The sequence below is a fragment of the Lonchura striata genome, chromosome 27, assembly GCF_046129695.1.
Source record: "Lonchura striata isolate bLonStr1 chromosome 27, bLonStr1.mat, whole genome shotgun sequence".
NCBI classification, from domain to species: domain Eukaryota; kingdom Metazoa; phylum Chordata; class Aves; order Passeriformes; family Estrildidae; genus Lonchura; species Lonchura striata.
The window spans coordinates 5297158-5317919 of NC_134629.1; the positions used below are offsets into that span (position 1 = coordinate 5297158).

Below are 20762 nucleotides of genomic sequence, written 5' to 3' on the forward strand. Positions count from 1 at the left end.
GCACACGCATTATTGTGCTGTGGGCGGGGCCATGCCCATATACGGCTGGGGGGCGTGGCCTGAGCGCAGGGCTGGGCGGGCCCGGGGCGCGGTGGGCGGGGCGGCGGCTCCCGCGCACGCGCAGTACGGGCGGGCGCGCGCGGCCGCGCCTTAAAGGGGCCGCGCCTTAAAGGGGCCGCGCCGCCCGGAACGCCCCGGGACCCCCGGGACCCCCTCGGGACCCCCCGAGACCCCCGGGACCCCCGGGACCACCGCCGAGCCCGCCATGGTCTGCGGAGGCTTCGCCTGCTCGCGGAACGCGCTCTGCGCCCTCAACGTGGTTTATGTGGTGAGCGGGGCGGCCGTGAGGGGAATGGGGGGGGGGGCGTGAGGGACTGGGGACCCCTGTGGGGGGGCGTGAAAGAATGGGGACCCCTCTGCTCAGGGGGGGCTTGGGGACCCCCCTGTGGTGTATGGGGGGATTGGGGACCCCCCTGAGGGGGCACGGGGGGATTGGGGACCCCCCTGAGGGGTATGGGGGAATTAGGGACCCCCCTGTGGGTTCTATGGGGGAATTGGGGACCCCCGTGGGGGGCACGGGGGGATTGGGGACCCCCCTGGGGGGAACGGGGGGATTGGGCACCCCCGTGGGGGGGTATGAGGGGATTGGGGATCCCCCTGTGGTGTATGGGGGGATTGGGGACCCCCCTGTGGTGTATGGGGGGATTGGGGACCCCCCTGAGGGGGCACGGAGGGATTGGGGACCCCCCTGAGGGGGCTGTGAGAGGATTTGGAACATTGGGGACCCCCCTGTGGTTTGGGGGGCTCAGCCCAGTTTGGGGGGCTCAGTCCCGGTTCGGGGGGCTCAGTCCCAGTTTGGGGGACACAGTCCCAGTATGGGGGCACAGTCCCAGTTTGGGGGGCACAGTCCCAGTTTGGGGGGCACAGCCCTGCTCCGGGGGGCTCAGCCCCAGTTTGGGGGGCACAGTCACAGTTTGGGGGGCTCAGTCCCGGTTTGGGGGGCTCAGTCCCAGTTTGGGGGGCACAGCCCTGCTCCGGGGGGCTCAGCCCCAGTTTGGGGGGCACAGTCACAGTTTGGGGGGCTCAGTCCGGGTTCGGGGGGCTCAGCCCCGCTCCGGGGGGCTCAGTCCCGGTTGGGGGGGCACAGTCTCAGTTCGGGGGGCACAGTCCGGGTTCGGGGGGCTCAGCCCCAGTTTGGGGGGCTCAGCCCCAGTTCGGGGGGCTCAGTCCGGGTTCGGGGGGCTCAGCCCCAGTTCGGGGGGCTCAGCCCCGCTCCGGGGGGCTCAGCCCGCTCCGGGAAGCCCCGGGGGTCCCGGTGCCCCCTGACCCGTGCCCCCCAGCTGGTGGGGGTGCTGCTGGTGGCCGTGGCGGGCTGGGCGCGGGGCCTGGCCGGGGGCTCCAGCCCCCCGCTGCTGGGAGGAGCCTTCGCCGTCGGAGTCTTCCTCCTGCTGATCGCGGCGCTGGGGCTGCTGGGGGCGCTGCGGCACCACCAGGTCCTGCTCTTCTTCGTATCCTTGGGGGGCACCCCTGGGACCCCCGGCACCCCCCGCCCGCCCCGCCACCGCCTGCTGCCCTGCTGCATCCCTTGGCCCAGAGCCCCTCGGTCCCAGCACCCCTGGGTGTCCCCGGCACCCCTGGCAGTGTCCCCAAATCCCTCTGGCTGGCCCTGGCACCCCTGGCAGTGTCCCCAAATCCCTCTGGCTGGCCCTGGCACCCCTGGCAGTGTCCCTGGCACCCCTGAGTGTCCCTGGCACCCCTGGCAATGTCCCCAAACCCCTCTGGATTACCCTGGCACCCCTGGCAGTGTCCCCAAATCTCTCTGGCTGGCCCTGGCACCCCTGGCAGTGTCCCCAGCACCCCCTGAGTGTCCCTGGCACCCCTGGCAGTGTCCCCAAACCCCCCTGGCTGTCCCTGGCACCCCTGAATGTCCCTGGCACCCCTGGCAGGGTCCCCAAGACCCCCCTGGCTGTCCCTGGCCCCTCCCCGGCTGCCACCCCCTGCCCTGTGTCCCCAAACGCCCCCCGATGTCCCAACCCCCCTCCCCCATGCCCCCCCAGCTCCTGCCCCTCTTCAGACCCTTCAGGGGGGCTCAAACCCCAGCCGGGAACCCCAAAACCTGCAGGGGCCTGGGGGTGGGGAGGTGCTGGGGGGTCCCCGGGGGGGATTTTGGGGGGGATTTTGGGGGGTCTCGGTGTGTGTGTGCCCCCCTTGACCCCCCCAGTACGTGCTGATCCTGGGCCTGGTGTTCCTGTGCCAGCTGGGCGTGTCCTGCGCCTGCCTCGCCCTGGGCAGGGCGGCTCAGGTGGGTACCGGGCCCCCCAAAACCCCCGGGACCCCCCCAGATCCCGGGGGGGCTCAGGGAACCCCTTCCACCCCCCTCCAAACCCTGGTGACCCCCTGGGACACCCCCAGATCTGTCTGGGACCCCCCCAGGACCCCCTGCACCCCCCAGCCCATCCCCCGATCTTGGGGTGCACAGGGACCCCCCCCAAACCCCTCAATCCTTGTGGGGGGGGGTCACAAAGGGATTTGGGGGTCCTGGTGGCAGTAGGGGGGGGGGGTCCTGGGGGACACTGAGGGGTTTGGGGGGGCCCTGGGGGGGTGGGAGGGGGCCCTGAGGGGTTTGGGGGGGCCCTGGGGGGGTGGGAGGGGGCCCTGAGGGGTTTGGGGGGGCCTGTGGGAATGGGGGTGTCCTGGGGGGTAGTGAGGGATCTGGGGGGTTCTTGAGGGGTTTGGGGGGGCTCTGGGGGAATGGGAGGGGGTCCTGAGGGGTTTGGGGGGTTCCTGTGAGGATGGGAGGGGGTCCTGAGGGGTTTGGGGGGGCCCTGAGGGGATGGGGGTGTCCTGGGGGGTTTGGGGGGTTCCCAAGGGGTTTGGGGGGTCCCGTGGCTGCGGATGAGTTCTGGGGGAGCACTGAGGGGTTTGGGGGTCCCCGTGGCGGTGGGGGGGTGCTGGGGGAGCACTGAGGGGTTTGGGGGTCCCCGTGGCGGTGGGGGGGTGCTGGGGGGGCACTGAGGGGTTTGGGGGTCCCCGTGGCGGTGGGGTGGTGCTGGGGGGGCGCTGACGGATTTTTGGGGTGCCCCCGGTGCCCCCCAGGAGCGGCTGCTGCGCTCGGCCTGGCCCCTGCTGAGCGGGGGGGCGCGGGGGGAGCTGCAGCGCCGGCTGGGCTGCTGCGGTTTGGGGGAGCCCCCCGGGACCCCCACTCCGGCCAGCTCCCCCCCTGGGCTGGAGCCCCCCTGGGGACCCCCAAACTGCCCCGCGGTGAGTCTCGGGGGGGCTTGGGGGGCGGATGGGGGTGACAGGGGGAGTCTGGGGGGAGTTTGGGGGGGTTTAGGGGTGACTGGGGGGGATTTGGGGGATTTAGGGGTGACTGGGGGAGATTTGGGGGGGTTAGGGGTGACTGGGGGAGATTTGGGGGGAGTTTGGGGGGGTTTAGGGGTGACTGGGGGGGATTTGGGGGGTTTAGGGGTGACTGGAGAAGATTTTGGGGGGTTTAGGGGTGACTGGAGAAGATTTTGGGGGGGTTTAGGGGTGACTGGGGGGGATTTGGGGGATTTAGGGGTGACTGGGGGGGATTTTGGGGGGTTTAGGGGTGACTGAGGGAGATTTGGGGGGTTTAGGGGTGACTGGAGAAGATTTTGGGGGGGTTTAGGGGTGACTGCGGGGGATTTGGGGGGAGTTTGGGGTGACTGGGGGAGTTTGGGGGGAGTTTGGGGGCGTTTAGGGGTGACTGGGGGGGATTTGGGGGATTTAGGGGTGACTGCGGGGGATTTGGGGGGAGTTTGGGGTGACTGGGGGAGTTTGGGGGGAGTTTGGGGGCGTTTAGGGGTGACTGGGGGGGATTTGGGGGGTTTAGGGGTGACTGGGGGAGTTTGGGGGGAGTTTGGGGGGGTTTAGGGGTGACTGGGGGGGATTTGGGGGATTTAGGGGTGACTGGGGGGGATTTGGGGGATTTAGGGGTGACTGGGGGAGATTTGGGGGGTTTAGGGGTGACTGGGGAGTTGGGGGGAATTTGGGGGGGTTTGGAGACTCCTCCTGGGGGTATGGGGGGGGCAGGGGGATTTGGGGACCCCTGGGGGAAGCGAATGGGGGGGGCTGGGGGGGGGGTTGGGTTTTTTGGGGGAAGCAGAGCTTGGGGACCCCCTGGATGTGCTGAGCCCCCCAGGAGGGGCTTGTGCTGCCCGCCCAGCCCGACTGTGGGGTGTGAAGACCCCCGGGGGGCGGGGGGAGCTGGGGACCCCCCTGACCCTCCGGTTTGCCCCCAGAGGTGCCAGTTCCCCCCGGGGGGAGCCCCCCCGTGCCCCCCCTGCGCCCCCCAACTGCTGCAGCACTCGGACCAGGCCCTCAAGATTTTGGGGGGGGTCGGGCTGTTCTTCAGCTTCACCGAGGTACGGGGGGGGGCCGGGGGAGCGGGCGGGGGTCTCGAGGCCCTGGGGGGGTCCAGCAGCCCCCCCACCCCCCGTTTGTTGCAGGTTTTGGGGGTCTGGCTCGCCCTGCGCTTCCGGAACCAGCGCGACCCCCGCGCCAACCCCGGGGCCTTCCTATAGCGGGGGGCCCGGGGGGGGCTCCGCTCCCCTGGGGGGGCCCCCGGCCCCCCAATGCTGACCAGCTGCCCCCCGCAGCCGCATGAAGCACTGGGGACAAGGACACCCCAAAATCATGGGGTGAACCCCCCCAAAAGGGCTGTGACCCCCCCCACAGCAGGAGGGGGGCCCGGGGCAGAGCCCCCCCCCCACTCATCTCAGTCTGAGCTCTCCAAACTGGTTTGTACTGGTCACTGCGACCCCCCCAGCCCCCCAGTTGTCCTCCCCCACCCCACAGGGGGTGTCATGGGCACCCCCACACTGGGGAGGGGCACGCGGGGCAGGACCCCCCCCACAGCAACTCCCCCTCCTCCCAGTCTGAGCCCTCCCAAACTGGGAGGTGCCCCTCCCCCCTTGGGGGCTGAGGGGGGGTCACAACCTCCCCAAATCCAGCAGGACCCCCCCATGCCAACACCCTGAACTGGTCTGTACTGGTTTACACCGTGACTGGGACCGGTGACCCCCCAGACCCAACGGGGGGAGCAGGGGGACACCCCCCACCCCTGCTGCCACCCCGGGGTGGTCACCGTGCCCCCCCCCCAATAAACACACAACTCTGCCCAGGGCTCGGGCTCGTTTTGGGGTGCCCCCCCGGGCAGCAGTGACCCCCCACCAGTGACACAGGACACACAGGGTGGGGTGGGGGGGCACTGCCCACTCCCCTTTATTGGCAGGGAAATGGGGAACCCCGAAATCTGCCCCCCCCAATAAGTGGGGTCTCCCCCAAATCCAGTCCTGGGGGGGGGGTGTTCAGGATGTTTGGGGAGGGGGGGACCCCTCAGTTCCCCCCACAAAACCAGTGGGAGGTGCCCAGGGGGTGTTTTTTGGGGGGGTCACCCCACGATTCCATCCTGGGGGATGTTCAGGGGTGGTTATTTGGGGGTGGGGGGGAGCAGAGGTGCCATCCTGTCCCCCCCAGGGACCCCCTCCTCAATTCCAGCCCCCAAAACCCCCCCGGGGCCCAAAACTCCCCCGGGACAGCCCCCCCAAACCGGGGCTGCAGCCCCCCCTGCCCCCTCCCCACGCCCAGCTGATCCATCGGCCTCCAAGGTCCTGGGCACAGGGACACGGGTGGCACAGGGACACGGGTGGCACAGGGACACGGGTGGCACAGGGACACGGGTGGCACAGGGGACACCGGGTGGCACAGGGACACCGGGTGGCACAGGGACATGGGTGGCACAGGGACACCGGGTGGCACAGGGGACACTGGGTGGCACAGGGACACCGGGTGGCACTGGGACACCGGTGGCACTGGGACACCGGGTGGCACAGGGACACGGGTGGCACAGGGGACACCGGGTGGCACAGGGACACCGGGTGGCACTGGGACACCGGGTGGCACAGGGGACACCGGTGGCACAGGGACACCGGGTGGCACTGGGACACCGGTGGCACAGGGACATGGGTGGCACAGGGACACCGGGTGGCACAGGGACACGGGTGGCACAGGGACATGGGTGGCACAGGGACACCGGGTGGCACAGGGACACCGGGTGGCACAGGGGACACCGGGTGGCACTGGGACACCGGTGGCACAGGGACACGGGTGGCACAGGGACACTGGGTGGCACAGGGACATGGGTGACACAGGGACATGGGTGACACAGGGACATGGGTGGCACAGGGACACCGGGTGGCACAGGGACACTGGGTGGCACAGGGGACACTGGGTGGCACAGGGACACCGGGTGGCACAGGGACACTGGGTGGCACAGGGACACTGGGTGGCACAGGGGACACCCCTGCCACTGGCACCCACAGGGAAGGGCCCCCAGCAGCACTCGTGTGACCCCAGGAGTGTCCCCGTGTCCCCCCAGCCTGTGTCCCCTCCGTGTCCCCTCCATGTCCCCGTGTCCCCCCGTGTTCCCGGTGTCACCCCGTGTCCCCGTTGTCCCCGGTGTCCCCCCATGTCCCCAGTGTCCCCCGTGTCCTCGGTGTCCCCTCCCTTCCCAGGGACATCTCAGGTGCTCCCCACGCTCCTCCTGTCCACGGGGGAGGTGCAGGCAGCCCAGAGCAGCACCTCGGGGACTGTGCCACAGTGTCACCTCCTGTCCCACAGTGTCACCTCCTGTCCCCCCAGAGTCACCTCCTGTCCCCCCAGGGACCCACAGTGTCACCGGGGATCCCGCTGGGACCCCCAGCACCCACAGTGACCCCCAGCACCCACCCAGGCTGTGGCACGGTACCACAGTGTCCCCACAGGGTCACCCACAGCTCCTAGGGGGGTCACGGCCACCGTCACCCCTGGGACCCCGGGACCCACGGCACCTGGCTCTGGGACCCACTGCTGGGTCACGGCCACCAGAGCCACTGGGATGCGGCCGGGACCCCAAACTGCCAGGACACCCAGTCCCGATCCCAATCCCAGTCCTGATCCCAGTCCCAGTCCTGATCCCAGTCCCGATCCCAATCCCAGCCCCAATCCCAGTCCCAATCCCAGTCCCAATCCCAATCCCAGTGCTAATCCCAGTCCCGATCCCAATCCCAATCCCAATCCCAGTGCTAATCCCAGTCCCGATCCCAATCCCAGTCCCAATCCCAATCCCAGTGCTAATCCCAGTCCCAGTCCTGATCCCAGTCCCGATCCCAATCCCAGTCCCAGTCCCGATCCCAGTCCCAGTCCTGATCCCAGTCCCAGCCCCGATCCCAGTCCCAACCCCGATCCCAGTCCCAGCCCCGATCCCAGTCCCAACCCCGATCCCAGTCCCAGTCCCAGTCCCGATCCCAATCCAGTCCTGATCCCAATCCCCAATCCCAGTGCCAATCCCAGTCTCAGTCCTAATCCCACTCCCAGTCCCCATCCCAGTCTCAATCCCAATCCCAGCCTCCATCCCAATCCCAGTGCCAATCCCAGTCTCAATCCTAATCCCAGTCCCACTCCCCACTCCCCATCGCAGTCCCCATCCCAGTCCCACTCCCAGTCCCCATCCCAATCCCACTCCCCATCCCAGTCCCAGTGCCAGTGCCAATCCCAGTCCCCATCCCAATCCCAGCTCTGTGCCGTGGGGCGCCGTAGCCCCGGGCGGGGCCGGGTGGCACCGTAGCCCGGGGCCAGCCCGGAGCGGCCGCCCGGAGCCGGCCCGCGTTCGTTCGGGGCCGGCCCGCGTTCGTTCGGGGCCGGCCCGCGTTCGTTCGGGGCCAGCCCGGAGCGGCCGCCCGGAGCCGGCCCGCGTTCGTTCGGGGCCGGCCCGCGTTCGTTCGGGGCCGCGGGCGGCGGTGCCCGGGCGCCGGGCGTGCGGGGCTCCGGGGCACGCAGGATCCGCCGCCCCGGGCCCCGGGGACGCGGGGTCAGAGCCCCCCGCGCCCCCCGCGCCGCGGGACCCCGGCCCGCCCGGACGGTGCCGGGGGCAGCCCCGGGGCCCGCCCCGGCTCCGGGGAGGTTCCAGGTCCCGCTGCTCGTGCTCCAGCACCGGCGAGAGCCGGGCACGGTGCGGGGAGGGGCACGGAGCAGACAGCGTCGGCCTGGGGACAGCGACACGGGACACGGGGACACACGGGGACACGGGGACACGGGGACAGGGACACGGGGACACGGAGACAGGGACACGGGGACAGGGACATGGGGACATGGAACATGGGGACATGGGACACAGGGTACATGGGGACACGGGGACAGGGACACGGGGACAGGGACATGGGGACATGGAACATGGGGACATGGGACACGGGGACAGGGACACGGGGACACGGGACATGGGGACACGGGGACAGGGACATGGGGACAGGGACATGGGGACATGGAACATGGGGACAGGGACATGGGGACATGGGACACGGGGACAGGGACATGGGGACAGGGACATGGGGACATGGGACACGGGCAATGGGACTGGGACATGGGGACACAGGACATGGGGGCAGAGACACGGGACATGGGCAGTGGGACAGGGACACGGGGACATGGGACATGGGCAGGCAGGACATGGGACACAGGGACACGAGCAGGTGTGACAGGGACACGGGGACATGGGACACAGGGACACGAGCAGGTGTGACAGGGACACGGGGACACGGGCAGTGGGACAGAGCCCGTGGGACCCCTGCTGTGGCTCTGGGACCCAAATTGTTGCTCCCTGCCCCCACTGCTGGGCCCTGGGACCCCAAAACTTCCCCGGGACCCTAAAACTGCTCCGGGACCCTAAAACTGCTCCGGGACCCTAAAACTCCTCCGAGACCCCAAAACTGCTCTGAGACCCCACAACTGCCCCGCGACCCCAAAACTCCAGCTCCGGGTATCCCCCAGCCCCAGTCCCCCCCAACTCCGGGCATCCCAGTGCCCCCCCAGTGCCCCCCAGTGCCCCCGACATCCCAGTGCCCCCCAGCCCCCCAGGAGAGACCCCTCGAGCCCAGCCCAGCCCCCCGAATTCCCCCTCTCTCCTCGGTGCCCACCCCCGAGACCCCCAAACCCCCCCGGCACTGGGGTCAGACCCCACCGTGACCGCTGCGCCCCCAAACCAGCGCTGCCCCCCGACCCCCAGAACCGCCGGGACCCCCACCGGAGCCGGTGCCAAAGTTGGGGGGTCCCGGGGAGCCCCGGGAGGGGGGGCAGCGCCCCGGCCGGGCTCGAACCCGGGGGGGAAGGGCCCGAGGACCCCCCCTCACCTGCTGGCCACGCCCCGCTCAGGGGTCTCCGCCACCCCCAGGACCCCCGGCTCCCGTTCCAGAAGGTTCCTCCTCACCTGAGGGGGTCCCGGCCCCTCCGCCCCCCCCCCGCCCTCAGCCCAGGGTCACTGTGCCCCCCTCCCCCACTTCTGCCACCCCCACCTGGCCCAGGTGAGTCCCGTGCCAACCCTGCCCAGGTGAGTCCCGTGCCAATCCTGCCAGGTGAGCACCGTGCCAGCCCTGCCAGGTGAGCGAGTACCGTGCCAACCCTGCCCAAGGTGAGCCCCGTGCCAACCCTGCCGGGTGAGCCCCGTGCCAGCCCTGCCCGGGTGAACCCCGTGCCAATCCTGCCCAGGTGAGTCCCGTGCCAGCCCTGCCCGGGTGAGCCCCGTGCCAATCCTGCCCAGGTGAGCCCCGTGCCAACCCTGCCAGGTGAGCTCAGCGCTGCCCAGGTGAGCACCGTGCCAACCCTGCTGGGCGATTCCCGTGCCAACCCTGTCCAGGTGAGCCCCGTGCCAACCCTGCCGAGGTGAGCCTCGTGCCAACCCTCCCGAGGTGAGCACCGTGCCAACCTGCCCAGGTGAGCTCAGCGCTGCCCAGGTGATTCCCGTGCCAATCCTTCCCGGGTGATTCCCGTGCCAACCCTGCCGGGTGAGTGCCGTGCCAACCGTGCCCAGGACCCTCCCCTCCTCCCCCCGCTGCCCCGGGGGAGGGGCGCCCCGGCCGGGGGGTCACCCCGCTCGGCTGCCTCAGGGTCCCCACGCGGGTCCAGAGTCCCCCGTGCTGACGTCAGCGCCCCCACCTGCGACATCCCCCCACCGTGGGTGGCACCGGCGCGTGGTTCCCACGGGGGACCGGGGGCTCCCGACCCCCAAAACCCCCGGGGGGGGAGGGGGTCACCCACCACCCCCCCACCCCCCACCGTGAGGGGTCCCGGGGGTCCCCGTGAGCCCCACCCGCGCCCCTCCCCCTCTCGGGGCACCCCCCCCGCCACGGGGCCGCGTCAGCCGCGAGCACACCTGGGCACACCTGGGCACCCCTGGGCACCCCTGGGCACACCTGGGCACACCTGGGCAGGTCGGGGCGCGGCGCCCCCGCCCCCGGCCCGGGGGGGTCACGGGGGGGAGGGGAGGGGGGGGGTGAGTCACGGGTGGGGGTGGGGAGGTGAGAGCGCAGCTCCAAAATCCCAAATGCCTTTATTGGCCAATAAATAAACCCCAGCGGGGCCGGGGTCCCCGGGAGGCGCGGCCACCCCCAGGGCTGGGGACACCCTGGGGACACCCTGGGGACACCCTGGGGACACGGCCAGCGCAGGGCTGGTGACACTGCCGGAGTCAGGAGCTCCACGGGCTGGGGACACCCTGGGGACACCCTGGGGACACCCTGGGGACACGGCCAGCGCAGGGCTGGTGACACTGCCGGAGTCAGGAGCTCCACGGGCTGGGGACACCCTGGGGACACCCTGGGGACACCCTGGGGACACGGCCAGCCCAGGGCTGGTGACACTGCCGGAGTCAGGAGCTCCACGGGCTGGGGGCCGCTGCCACCCCGCCAATGTCACCGAGGGGTCGAGGCCACTTCTGGGCCGGGGTCACCACAGCGCTGGAGTCACCCACAGCGCCAGGGCCACCGCGAGGGCCGGGGGACACAGTGGCACTGGGGACACTGCGGTGGCAAGGCCACTGCCGGGGTCAGTGCCATGGCTGGTGGTGGAGTCACCGCTGGGGCCGAGGTCTCTGCACTGTCCCTGGTGTTCCCAGTGTCCCCACATCTCCAGGGTCTCTGGTGCTCCCTGGTGTCCCCATGTCTCTGGTGTCCCTGGTGTCCCCGGTGTCCCCACGTCTCCAGGGTCTCCAGTGACCCCGGTATCCCCAGTGTCCCTATATCTTCAGAGTCCCCAGTGTTCTCTGTGTCCCTCAGTGTCCCTGGTGTCCCCATATCTCCAGAGTCTCTGGTGTCCTCTGTGTCCCTAGTGTCCCTCAGTGTCTCTGGTGTCCCCATATCTCCAGTGTCTCCAGTGTCCTGTGTCCCCAGTGTCCCCATATCTCCAGAGTCTCTGGTGTCCCTGATGTCCCCAGAGTCCCCGGTGTCCCTCAGTGTCCCCGGTGTCCTTCAGTGTCCCCGGTGTCTCTGGTGTCCCTCAGTGTCCCCACGTCTCCAGTGTCCCTGCTGTCCCCATATCTCGAGGTACTCTGGTGTCCCCTGGTGTCCCCATGTCTCCAGGTTCTCTGGTATCACTGCTGTCCCCAGTGTCCCCAGTGTCCCCACATCTCCAGGGTCTCTGGTGTCCTCAGTGTCCCCGGTGTCCCCATGTCTCCAGGGTCCCCAGTGTCCCCGATGTCCCCATGTCTCCAGTGTCCCCGATGTCCCCATGTCTCGAGGTCCTCTGGTATCACTGGTGTCCCCAGTGTCCCCGGTGTCCCCACGTCTCCAGGTTCTCTGGTATCACTGGTGTCCCCAGTGTCCCCGGTGTCCCCGGTGTCCCCACGTCTCCAGGTTCTCTGGTATCACTGGTGTCCCCGGTGTCCCTGGTGTCCCCATTGTCCCCGGTGTCCCCGGTGTCCCCACGTCTCCGGTGTCCCCGGTGTCCCCGGTGTCACCGCTCGAGGAAGCGCAGGCTGATGGGGGCGCCGGGGGCCAGCAGGGTGCGGGTCATGGGGCGCACGCGGCCCCCGCCGGGCTCCGGCCGCACCTCGAAGCGCAGCAGGATCTGGGGGAGCGGGGACGGGTGAGTGACACCGTGGGGACACCGAGGGACACCGAGGAGACACCGGACACCCACCTGTGCCAGCGCCATGTGCAGCTGCAGCTCGGCCAGGCGGCGCCCGACGCAGCTGCGGGGGCCGAGGCCGAAGGGCAGAGAGGCAAAGGGGTGCCCGGGGCCGGGGGTGTCCCCGGGGATGTCCCCCGGGGTGTCCCCCGGGGTGTCCCCGGAGGTGTCCCCGGTGTCCCTGTGGCGCAGCCAGCGCTCCGGGAGGAAGGTGTCGGGCGCCGGGAAGAAGCGGCTGTCGCGGGACGTGGTGTAGTGGCACAGGGTGATGAGGGTCTGCAGGGACACCGGGGTCAGCGGGGACACCCTGGGGACGCCTCGGGGACACCGGGAGCCCCGGGTGGGTGGGGGGTGTCCCCCAGCTCACCTGGCGTGGCACCAGGTAGTCGCCGACGCGGATGTCGCGGTCAGGGACAACGCGGGCGTTGGCCGGGATGACGGGGTACAGCCTGCAGGTGACACCGCTGTCACCTCCCTGTCCCCGCCTTCATCCTCATCCTCACCCCCATCCTTGTCTTCATCCCTTCCTTGTCCCCTCCTCACCCTTACCCTGTCCTGGTCTTCACCATCCCCATCCTCCTCCTCCTTGTCCCCATCCCTGTCCCCATTTTATCCCAAACCCGTCCTGTCCCTGTCCCCATTTTATCCCAAACTCATCCTGTCCTGTCCCCATCCCTGTCCCATCCCATCCCTGTCCTGTTTCTGTCCTGTCCCCATCCCTGTCCTGTCCCTGTCCCCGTTTTATCCCAAACCCATCCTGTCCTGTCCCCATCCCTGTCCTGTCCCTGTCCCCATCTTTATCCACATCCCTGTCCCGTTCCCATCCCCATGTCCCTCACCGGGCCATGTCCCCCCACCATGTCCCTGTGTCCCCATTTCTGTCCCCAGCCCCGTACCCCTCTGTGTCCCCCCACCATGTCCCTGTGTCCCCATTTCTGTCCCCAGCCCCGTACCCCTCTGTGCTCCTGTCCCCACATCCCAACCCCTCTCCCACCGTCCCACGTCCTCTCCACGTCCCGCCACTGTCCCCGCGTCCCTGTCACCTGAGGGTCTCCTTCACCACAGCGCGCAGCATCGGCAGCCGTGCCAGCGCGGCGGCGGTGGCGGCGGCGGCGGCACCGTCGGTGGTGGCACCGTCACCGCCGGTGACGCCGCCGGTGGCAGCGGCGGCCGCCAGCTCGCGGTGCAGGGCCGCCTGTGCCCGCGGGTTCCGTGCCAGCTCGTACAGGCTCCAGGCCAGCGTGCTGGCCACCTGGGGACACGCGGTGACATCAGCGGGACGCGCGGTGACATCGGCGGGGACGCGCCGGTGTCACCCCCCTCACCGTGTCCACCCCGGCCAGCAGCAGCTCAGTGACGTTCCCGTAGATGCTGCTGATGGGGACGCGCTCCCGGGCCAGCAGGTCGGTGACACACGTGTCCCCCTCGGCCAGCGGCCCCCGCGCCGCCACCTCGGCCACACGCCGGTCCACGTGTCCCTTGGCTGGGGACAGCAACAGCCGTCAGTGCCACCGAGTCCCCGTCAGTGCCACCATGGCCCTACATTGTCACCGAGTCCCCGTCAGTGCCACCGAGTCCCCGTCAGTGCCACCATGGCCCTACATTGTCACCGAGTCCCCGTCAGCGCCACCGAGTCCGTCAGCGTCACCATGGCCTTACATGTCCTATCACTGCCACCGAGTCCCTGCGTTGTCACCAAGTCCCCGTCAGTGCCACCATGGCCTTACATTGTCACCAGGTCCCCGTCAGTGCCACCACAGCCACACTCCGTCAGTGTCCCCTGGCTGCAGAGGACGATGGCACGGGACTGTCACCATCATGGGACATCCCTGTGGCCCCACGGGTGTGTCCCTTGGATGTTCCTCATTCCTGTGTCCCCTCACCACCGTCCTCGATGTCCCCAAGCTCTGGGATGTCCCCAGGCCCTGGGATGTCCCCACGTCCCCATGTCCCTTCAGCTGCAGGTGAGCAGGAATGTCCCTACGGCCACGGGACATCCCCGCACCCCTCTGGGATGTCCCCGTGTCCCCACACGGTGTCCGGGTGTCCCCGCGGGAGGTCACCGCAGCGTCCCCGTGTCCCCTCACCACAGTCCTCGATGTCCCCATGTCCCTGTGTCCCCTCACCACCCCTCTGGGATGTCCCCGTGTCCCCGCACGATGTCCGGGTGTCCCTGCGGGAGGTCACCACGGCGTCCCCGTGTCCCCTCACCGAAGGCGAAGAGCCGGTCCCAGGCGTGGCAGAAGGCGTGCCAGGGCGCGGGCAGCAGGCGCAGGAGGGGACGGGGCAGCGCCATCGTCACCAGCGTCAGCGCCAGCACCGCGCCCACGCTGCGGATCACGGCCTCCGTGTCCCCCGTGTCACCGCTGCCCTCCCCGGTGTCACCGGTGTCACCCAGGCAGCCCAGGCGGCAGGAGAACAGCACCCAGGAGATGGCTGTGGGACAGGGGACACGGGGACATGGGGACAGGGGACATGGAGACATGGGGACACAGGGACATGGGGACATGCAGACATGGGGACATGGGGACATGGAGACATGGGGGACATGGAGACATGGGGGACATGCAGACATGGGGACATGGGGGACATGGGGGACATGGGGACACGGGGACATGGGGACACAGGGACATGGGGACATGCAGACATGGGGACATGGAGACATGGGGACATGGGAGATGGAAACATGGGGACACCGGGGACATGGGGACATGGAGACATGGGGACACAAGGACATGGGGACACAGGGACATAGGGACACCGGGGACATGGGGACACCGGGGACACGGGGACATGGGGACATGCAGACATGGGGACATGGGGACATGGAGACATGGGGACATGGAGACATGGCGACACGGGAACATGGGGACACGGGGACATGGGGACACCGGGACATGGGGACACCGGGACATGGGGACATGGAGACATGGGGACACCGGGACATGGGGACACCGGGGACATGGGGACATGGGGACACAGGGACATGGGGACATGGAGACATGGGGACACCGGGACATGGGGACACCGGGGACATGGGGACATGGGGACACAGGGACACTGAGGGGGGATCCACGAGTCCCTGGGGACACTTGGGGACAGAAGGTGCCCTGGAGACTTGTGGGACACAGGAAGCCCTTTGGGGGGTCCCTGTGGGGGTCACAGCCCTTTGGGGTGCCCCATCCCCCTTTTGGGGTGCCCCATTCCATTTTGAGGTTCCCTATCCCATTTCAGGGTCCCCCATCCCGTTTTGGGGTGCCCCATCATCCCTTTTGGGGTGCCCTATTCTCTTTTGGCGTTCCACATCCCCCTTTTGGGGCTCCCCACCCAATTTCGGGGTCCCCCATCCCATTTTGGGGTGCTCAATCCCATTTCGAGGTTCCCTATCCCCCATTTTGGGGTCCCCCATACCATTTTGGGATCCCCCCTCCCATTTTGGGGTGTCTTATCCCCCTTTTGGTGTCCCCCACCCCATTTCAGGGTCCCCCATCCCCGTTTCAGGGTCCCCCCCATCCCCATTTCGGGCTCCCCCCCCCCATTTCGGGCTCCCCCCCCCATTTCGGGCTCCCCCATCCCCATTTCGGGGTCCCCCACCCCATTTTGGGGTCCCCCCTCCCATTTCAGGGTCCCCCCCCCATTTCGGGCTCCCCCCCCCATTTCGGGGTCCCCCATCCCCATTTCGGGGTTCCCCATCCCGCTCCAGGTCCCCCATCCCATTTAGGGTTGCTCCATCCCATTTCGAGGTTCCCTATCCCTCATTTCGGGGTCCCCCATTCCATTTCGGGGTCCCCATCCCCATTTCGGGGTCCCCCATCCCATTTCGGGTCCCCATCCCGGGTCCCCCCCATCCCATTTCGGAGCTCCCCCACCCCCATTTCGGGGTCCCTCCCATCCCCATTTCGGGCTCCCCACCCCCATTTCGGGGTCCCCCCTCATTTCGGGGTCCCCCCCCCCATTTCGGGCTCCCCCATCCCCATTTCGGGCTCCCCCCCCATTTCGGGGTCCCCCCCCATGTCGGGGTCCCCTCCCGCTCGGGGCCGCTCACCCTCGAGGCCGAAGCGGTTGAAGTCGCCGCCGATGTCGGGCACGAGGCCCCGCGGGTGCCGCCGCCGCCGCCGCTGCAGCCGCGCCAGCAGCTCCGCCACGGCCGCGGCCACCGGGCCCGCGAAGGCCTCGGCCGCCCCCGGGCGCAGCAGCCCCCGGGCCAGCAGCCGCCGCGACCCCCGCCACGCCTCGCCCTCCCTGCGGACACGGGCGCGTCACCGGCACGGGGGGACACGGGACACCGGGACAGGGACATGTCACCGGGACAGGGAGACACCGGGACACGGGGGACACCGGGACAGGGACATGTCACCGGGACACGGGGGACATGGATGGGGACAGGGACATGTCACCGGGACACGGGACACCGGGACAGGGACATGTCACCGGGACACGGGGGACACCGGGACACGGGGGACACGGGGGACATGGATGGAGACAGGGACATGTCACCGGCACGGGGAGACACCGGGACAGGGGGACACGGGGACACCGGGCACGGAGGGGACACGGGGACACAGAGGGGACACAGGAACACGGGGACACCGGGACAGGGGACACGTGGGACATGGATGGGGACACGGACGCGTCACCGGGACAGGGGGGACACGGGGACACGGGACACCGGGCACGAGGGACGTGGATGGGGACACAGGGGACACCGGGACACGGGGACACAGGGACACCGGGGACACCGGGGACATGGATGGGGACAGGGACGTGTCACCGGGACAGGGGGACACCGGGACACCGGGCACGAGGGACGTGGATGGGGACACAGGGGACACCGGGACAGGGGGACACAGGGACACCGGGGACACGGGGGACATGGATGGGGACAGGGACGTGTCACCGGGACAGGGGGACACCGGGACACCGGGCACGAGGGACGTGGATGGGGACACAGGGGACACCGGGACAGGGGGACACAGGGACACGGGGCACGGAGGGGACACGGGGACACCGGGGACACGGGGGACATGGATGGGGATAGGGACGTGTCACCGAGACAGGGGGACACCGGGGACACTGGGGACACCGGGCACGGAGGGGACACGGGGACACAGGAACATGGGGGAAGAAGGGGACAGGGACACGGGGGACACAGGAACACGCGTGACGTGGATGGGGACACGGGGGCACAGATGGGGACAGGGGACGTGCAGGACAGGGCCATGGCAGGGACAGAGGTCACGCAGGGACACGGGACACGGGTGAAGGGGCACGTGGGGACTGGCAGGGACACCGGGAGGGACAAGGACGGGGGGGACGTGGGGACAGGACACGCGTGGGGGTCAGGGACACACAGGGTGAGGGACGGGGGAGACGTGAGTGGGGACACGGGGGAAAAGAGGGGCAGGGAATGGGGACATGAGGGACACGGGGGGGCACGGGGGACACGGGAAGGGACACGGGGGGGCACAGGGGGGGACACACGGGGGGTGGGACACGATCCCCCCACGGGGCAGTGCCAGGAGCACTCAGGGGCACCCGTGAGAGCCCCCGGCTCCCCGTGCCCACGCGGGGCCGGGCACGGCGGGAGTGGGTTCGGGGTCCCTCCCCGTGCCCACGCGGGGCCGGGCACGGCGGCGGGTGGGTTCGGGGTCCCTCCCCGTGCCCACGCGGGGCCGGGCCCCCCCCGGGCAGTTACTCACATCCTGCGGGGGGGCAGGGGCAGGGGCGCGGGGCTGAATCACGCCTGACTCAGCCCGGGCCCCCCCGCGCCCCACGGGCCCTTCCCGGAACGGCTGCGGGGGGAGCCCCCGGGGGCACGGACACCCCCGGCCCACGGGGAGCCCCGGGGGGCGCCGTGGGACCCTCCCCAAATCCCCCCGTGCCAAGGTCCGAACCCCACCCGGCCCAAAGACCCCCCGGTACCCCCCGGTACTCACAGCGTGAGGAGCCCCCCCGGGACCCCCCGGAGGCTCCGGTGCTCCCGCCAGGGGCAGCTCAGCGCCCGCCGGGGCTCGGGGCCCTCCTGCCGCAGCACCTGAGCCACGAGCGCCGGTTCGGCCACGTGAACCGTGAGCACCGGGCCGAACCGGGCCTTCCAGAGCGGCCCGAACCGGGCCCGGCCGTGAACCTGCGGGGACACGGGGAGGGGTCACACCGGGCGGTCACACCGAACCGGGACCGACCATGGACCGGGTCGGGACACGGGGCGGGGGTTCCGGTCACACCGGCCCGAACCGGGACTGGATGGGAACACGGGGGGGGTCACACCGAATCCGGCCCGAACCGGGACCGGGCTGTTATCGCGGGGGGAACACAACAGCCCGGAGAGCCCCCACGCTGTCCTGAGCCGGGACCGGCAGCCGTGCCGGAGGTACCGGGGGATCGGGGACACCGGGGGTCACACCGGGAGCGGTGCCCGGGGCTGCGCAGGGGGAAGCGGGGCGGGACCGGAGCAGCTGCAGAGCACGGGGAGGTCCCGGCGTCCCCGTGCTCCCGGACCTCCCGTGCCCCCCGGGGGTGGCCCCGTCCCCTGTGCCACCTGCCGTGCCCCCGGTCTCGGTGCCACCGCCCACCCGGGGTTGGCCCCGTCCCCTCTGCCGCCGCTCCCCCCGGGCCGGGGCTGCTCGGACCGTGCCCACACCGGGGGTCCCGGCGCCACCCCCGAGCCCCGGGGACGGAGATCCGTGTCCGTGCCCGCTCCCCCGGCCGGGAGCGCCGCGGTCCCCCCGGTCCCCTCGGGACTCGCGCTGTCCCCTCCGGCCAGGGCTGTGACACCGGGAATGGCCCCCCCGCCGCTCCGAGCCCCGGCTGAGACCCCGGGGGTCCCGGTGCCCCCCGCCCCATTTCTGTACCTGCATCTCGTGCAGCCTCCGCACCCCCCCGCGGCACAGCAGCTCGAAGATGAAGGCGGCGGAGCTCGGCCCCGGCATCTCCGCCAGGCCCCGGGGCCGGGAGGGCTCCGGGGAGCCCCGGGGCCGGGCAGAGGCAGCGGGGGGGACCGGGGGAGCCCGGGGGACCCCCGGCTCGGGCGGGGAGCGGGGCAGGAGAGCGGCCCGGGCGGGCAGGCGCAGGCTGGGGGACATGGCGAGGCACCGGAGCTCGAGTGGCACCGGGGGCCGCGCGGGGAGCGACCGGTGACACCGGGGGATGCGGGAGGGCGGCGCTGGAGGCGGCGGGGACCCGGCGGGGCTCGGGGGAGCGGAGCCGGTGGGGCTCGGGTGGGACCCGGCTGGGCTCGGGGGGACCCCGGTGAGGCTCGCGGGGAACCGGCGGGGCTCGGGGGGAACCGGGGAGGACCCGGTGGGGCTCGGGGGAAGCCGGTGAGGCTCGGGGGGACCCGGTGAGGCTCGGGGGAAGCCGGTGAGGCTCGGGGGGAACCGGCGGGACTCGGGGGAACCCCGGGGAGGACCCGGTGGGGCTCGGGGGTACCCGGTGGGGCTCGGGGGGGCTCGGGAGGAGCCGGTGGGACTGGGGGGGCCGCGGGGCCGAGCCTCGACTGGGGGGGGGCCCCGGGCCGGGCCTTTATAGCGCCCACGTGCAGCCGGGCAGGCCCCGCCCCCTCCGCGGTGGCCCCGCCCCCGGGGCCTGGCCCCGCCCCGCCCCCCGGCCGCCTGATTTGCATAGCGGGAGCCTCGGGCCAATCAGCGCGCGGCGGGGGTCGGATCCGTGGCCCCGCCCCCAGGGCGCGCGCGCGCGAGGGCAGAACCGGGAGCGCGCCCGGCCCCGAGCCCCGAACAGCGCCGAGCCCCGAATCCCCCCGGGGACAGCCCCGGTCAGAGCCCCGAGCCCCGAATCCCCCCGGTCAGAGCCCCGAGCCCCAAACCCCCCCGGTGAGAGCCCCGAATCCCCCCGGTCAGAGCCCCGAGCCCCGAATCCCCCCGGGGACAGCCCCGGTCAGAGCCCCGAGCCCCGAATCCCCCCGGTCAGAGCCCCGAGCCCCAAACCCCCCCGGTGAGAGCCCCGAATCCCCCCGGTCAGAGCCCCGAGCCCCGAATCCCCCCGGGGACAGCCCCGGTCAGAGCCCCGAGCCCCGAATCCCCCCGGTCAGAGCCCCGAGCCCCGAATCCCCCCGGTGAGAGCCCCAAATCCCCCCGGTGACAGCCCCGAATCCCCCCGGGGACAGCCCCGGTGAGAGCCCCGAATCCCCCCGGTGAGAGCCCCGAACAGCCCCGAGCCCCAAATCCCCCCGGTGAGAGCCCCGAATCCCCCGGGGACAGCCCCGAGCCCCAAATCCCCCCGGTGAGAGCCCCGAATCCCCCCGGTGAGAGCCCCGGCACCCCAAATCCCCCCGGTGAGAGCCCCGAGCCCCAAACCCCCCCGGTGAGAGCCCCGAGCCCCAAACCCCCCCGGTGACAGCCCCGGCACCCCAAATCCCCCCGGTGAGAGCCCCGAATCCCCCCGGGGACAGCCCCGAGCCCCAAATCCCCCCGGTGAGAGCCCCGAATCCCCCCGGTGAGAGCCCCGGCACCCCAAATCCCCCCGGTGAGAGCCCCGAGCCCCAAACCCCCCCGTTACAGCCCCGCCCCGAGCCGGCCGTGGCCCCGGAGCGTTCCGGGATGTTGGGGGGTGCCGGTACCGGGGGGCCGCTCCCAGCCCGGCCCCGTTGGGCACGCCCGGCCGCCCCCCCCGGCCCCGGATCCCGGGAATTCCCGCCGGGGCCGCCGGAAAGCCCCCGGTGCGCGGGGGGGCACTGCCGCCCCCGGGGCTTTCTGCGATGGGGAAACTGAGGCACGAGCCAGGCTCGCGGTCACGGAGGAACGGGGCCGATCCCGGCAACACCGCTGTGACACCCCAGAAATGGCTGT

The 20762-nt window shown here is 70.9% G+C and overlaps 2 protein-coding genes across 2 annotated transcripts; one reads left to right on the forward strand and one right to left on the reverse strand.

The window, feature by feature from the left end:
• Nucleotides 1-247: 247 nt before the first annotated feature.
• TSPAN31 (tetraspanin 31) lies at nucleotides 248-5142 on the forward strand. Its single transcript, XM_077788564.1, has 6 exons — nucleotides 248-328; nucleotides 1341-1508; nucleotides 2222-2302; nucleotides 3097-3261; nucleotides 4266-4388; nucleotides 4473-5142. The coding sequence occupies exons 1-6, from the start codon at nucleotides 266-268 to the stop codon at nucleotides 4545-4547; spliced, it is 675 nt and encodes a 224-aa protein (XP_077644690.1). The 5' UTR covers nucleotides 248-265; the 3' UTR covers nucleotides 4548-5142.
• A 6571-nt stretch (nucleotides 5143-11713) lies between these two features.
• On the reverse strand, nucleotides 11714-19040 carry CYP27B1 (cytochrome P450 family 27 subfamily B member 1). The gene is made up of 9 exons (XM_077788565.1): nucleotides 18810-19040; nucleotides 17895-18085; nucleotides 16004-16200; nucleotides 14170-14394; nucleotides 13284-13441; nucleotides 13002-13210; nucleotides 12326-12407; nucleotides 11971-12234; nucleotides 11714-11898 (listed from the first exon to the last, which is right to left on the reverse strand). The coding sequence occupies exons 1-9, from the start codon at nucleotides 19038-19040 to the stop codon at nucleotides 11785-11787; spliced, it is 1671 nt and encodes a 556-aa protein (XP_077644691.1). The 3' UTR covers nucleotides 11714-11784.
• Between the last annotated feature and the right edge of the window lie 1722 nt (nucleotides 19041-20762).

Excerpts from the sequence above, each read along its gene's own strand:
- CYP27B1 (XM_077788565.1), bottom strand. The coding sequence starts at position 19,040 with ATGTCCCCCAGCCTGCGCCTGCCCGCCCGGGCCGCTCTCCTGCCCCGC. Across the intron at positions 14,395-16,003 it reads CAACCGCTTCGGCCTCGAGG|CCATCTCCTGGGTGCTGTTC; the intron begins GTGAGCGGCCCC and ends CCTGTCCCACAG. Across the intron at positions 12,408-13,001 it reads GTGGTGAAGGAGACCCTCAG|GCTGTACCCCGTCATCCCGG; the intron begins GTGACAGGGACG and ends TGTCACCTGCAG.
- TSPAN31 (XM_077788564.1), top strand. The coding sequence starts at position 266 with ATGGTCTGCGGAGGCTTCGCCTGCTCGCGGAACGCGCTCTGCGCCCTC. Across the intron at positions 329-1,340 it reads CCCTCAACGTGGTTTATGTG|CTGGTGGGGGTGCTGCTGGT; the intron begins GTGAGCGGGGCG and ends CGTGCCCCCCAG. Across the intron at positions 2,303-3,096 it reads CCCTGGGCAGGGCGGCTCAG|GAGCGGCTGCTGCGCTCGGC; the intron begins GTGGGTACCGGG and ends GGTGCCCCCCAG.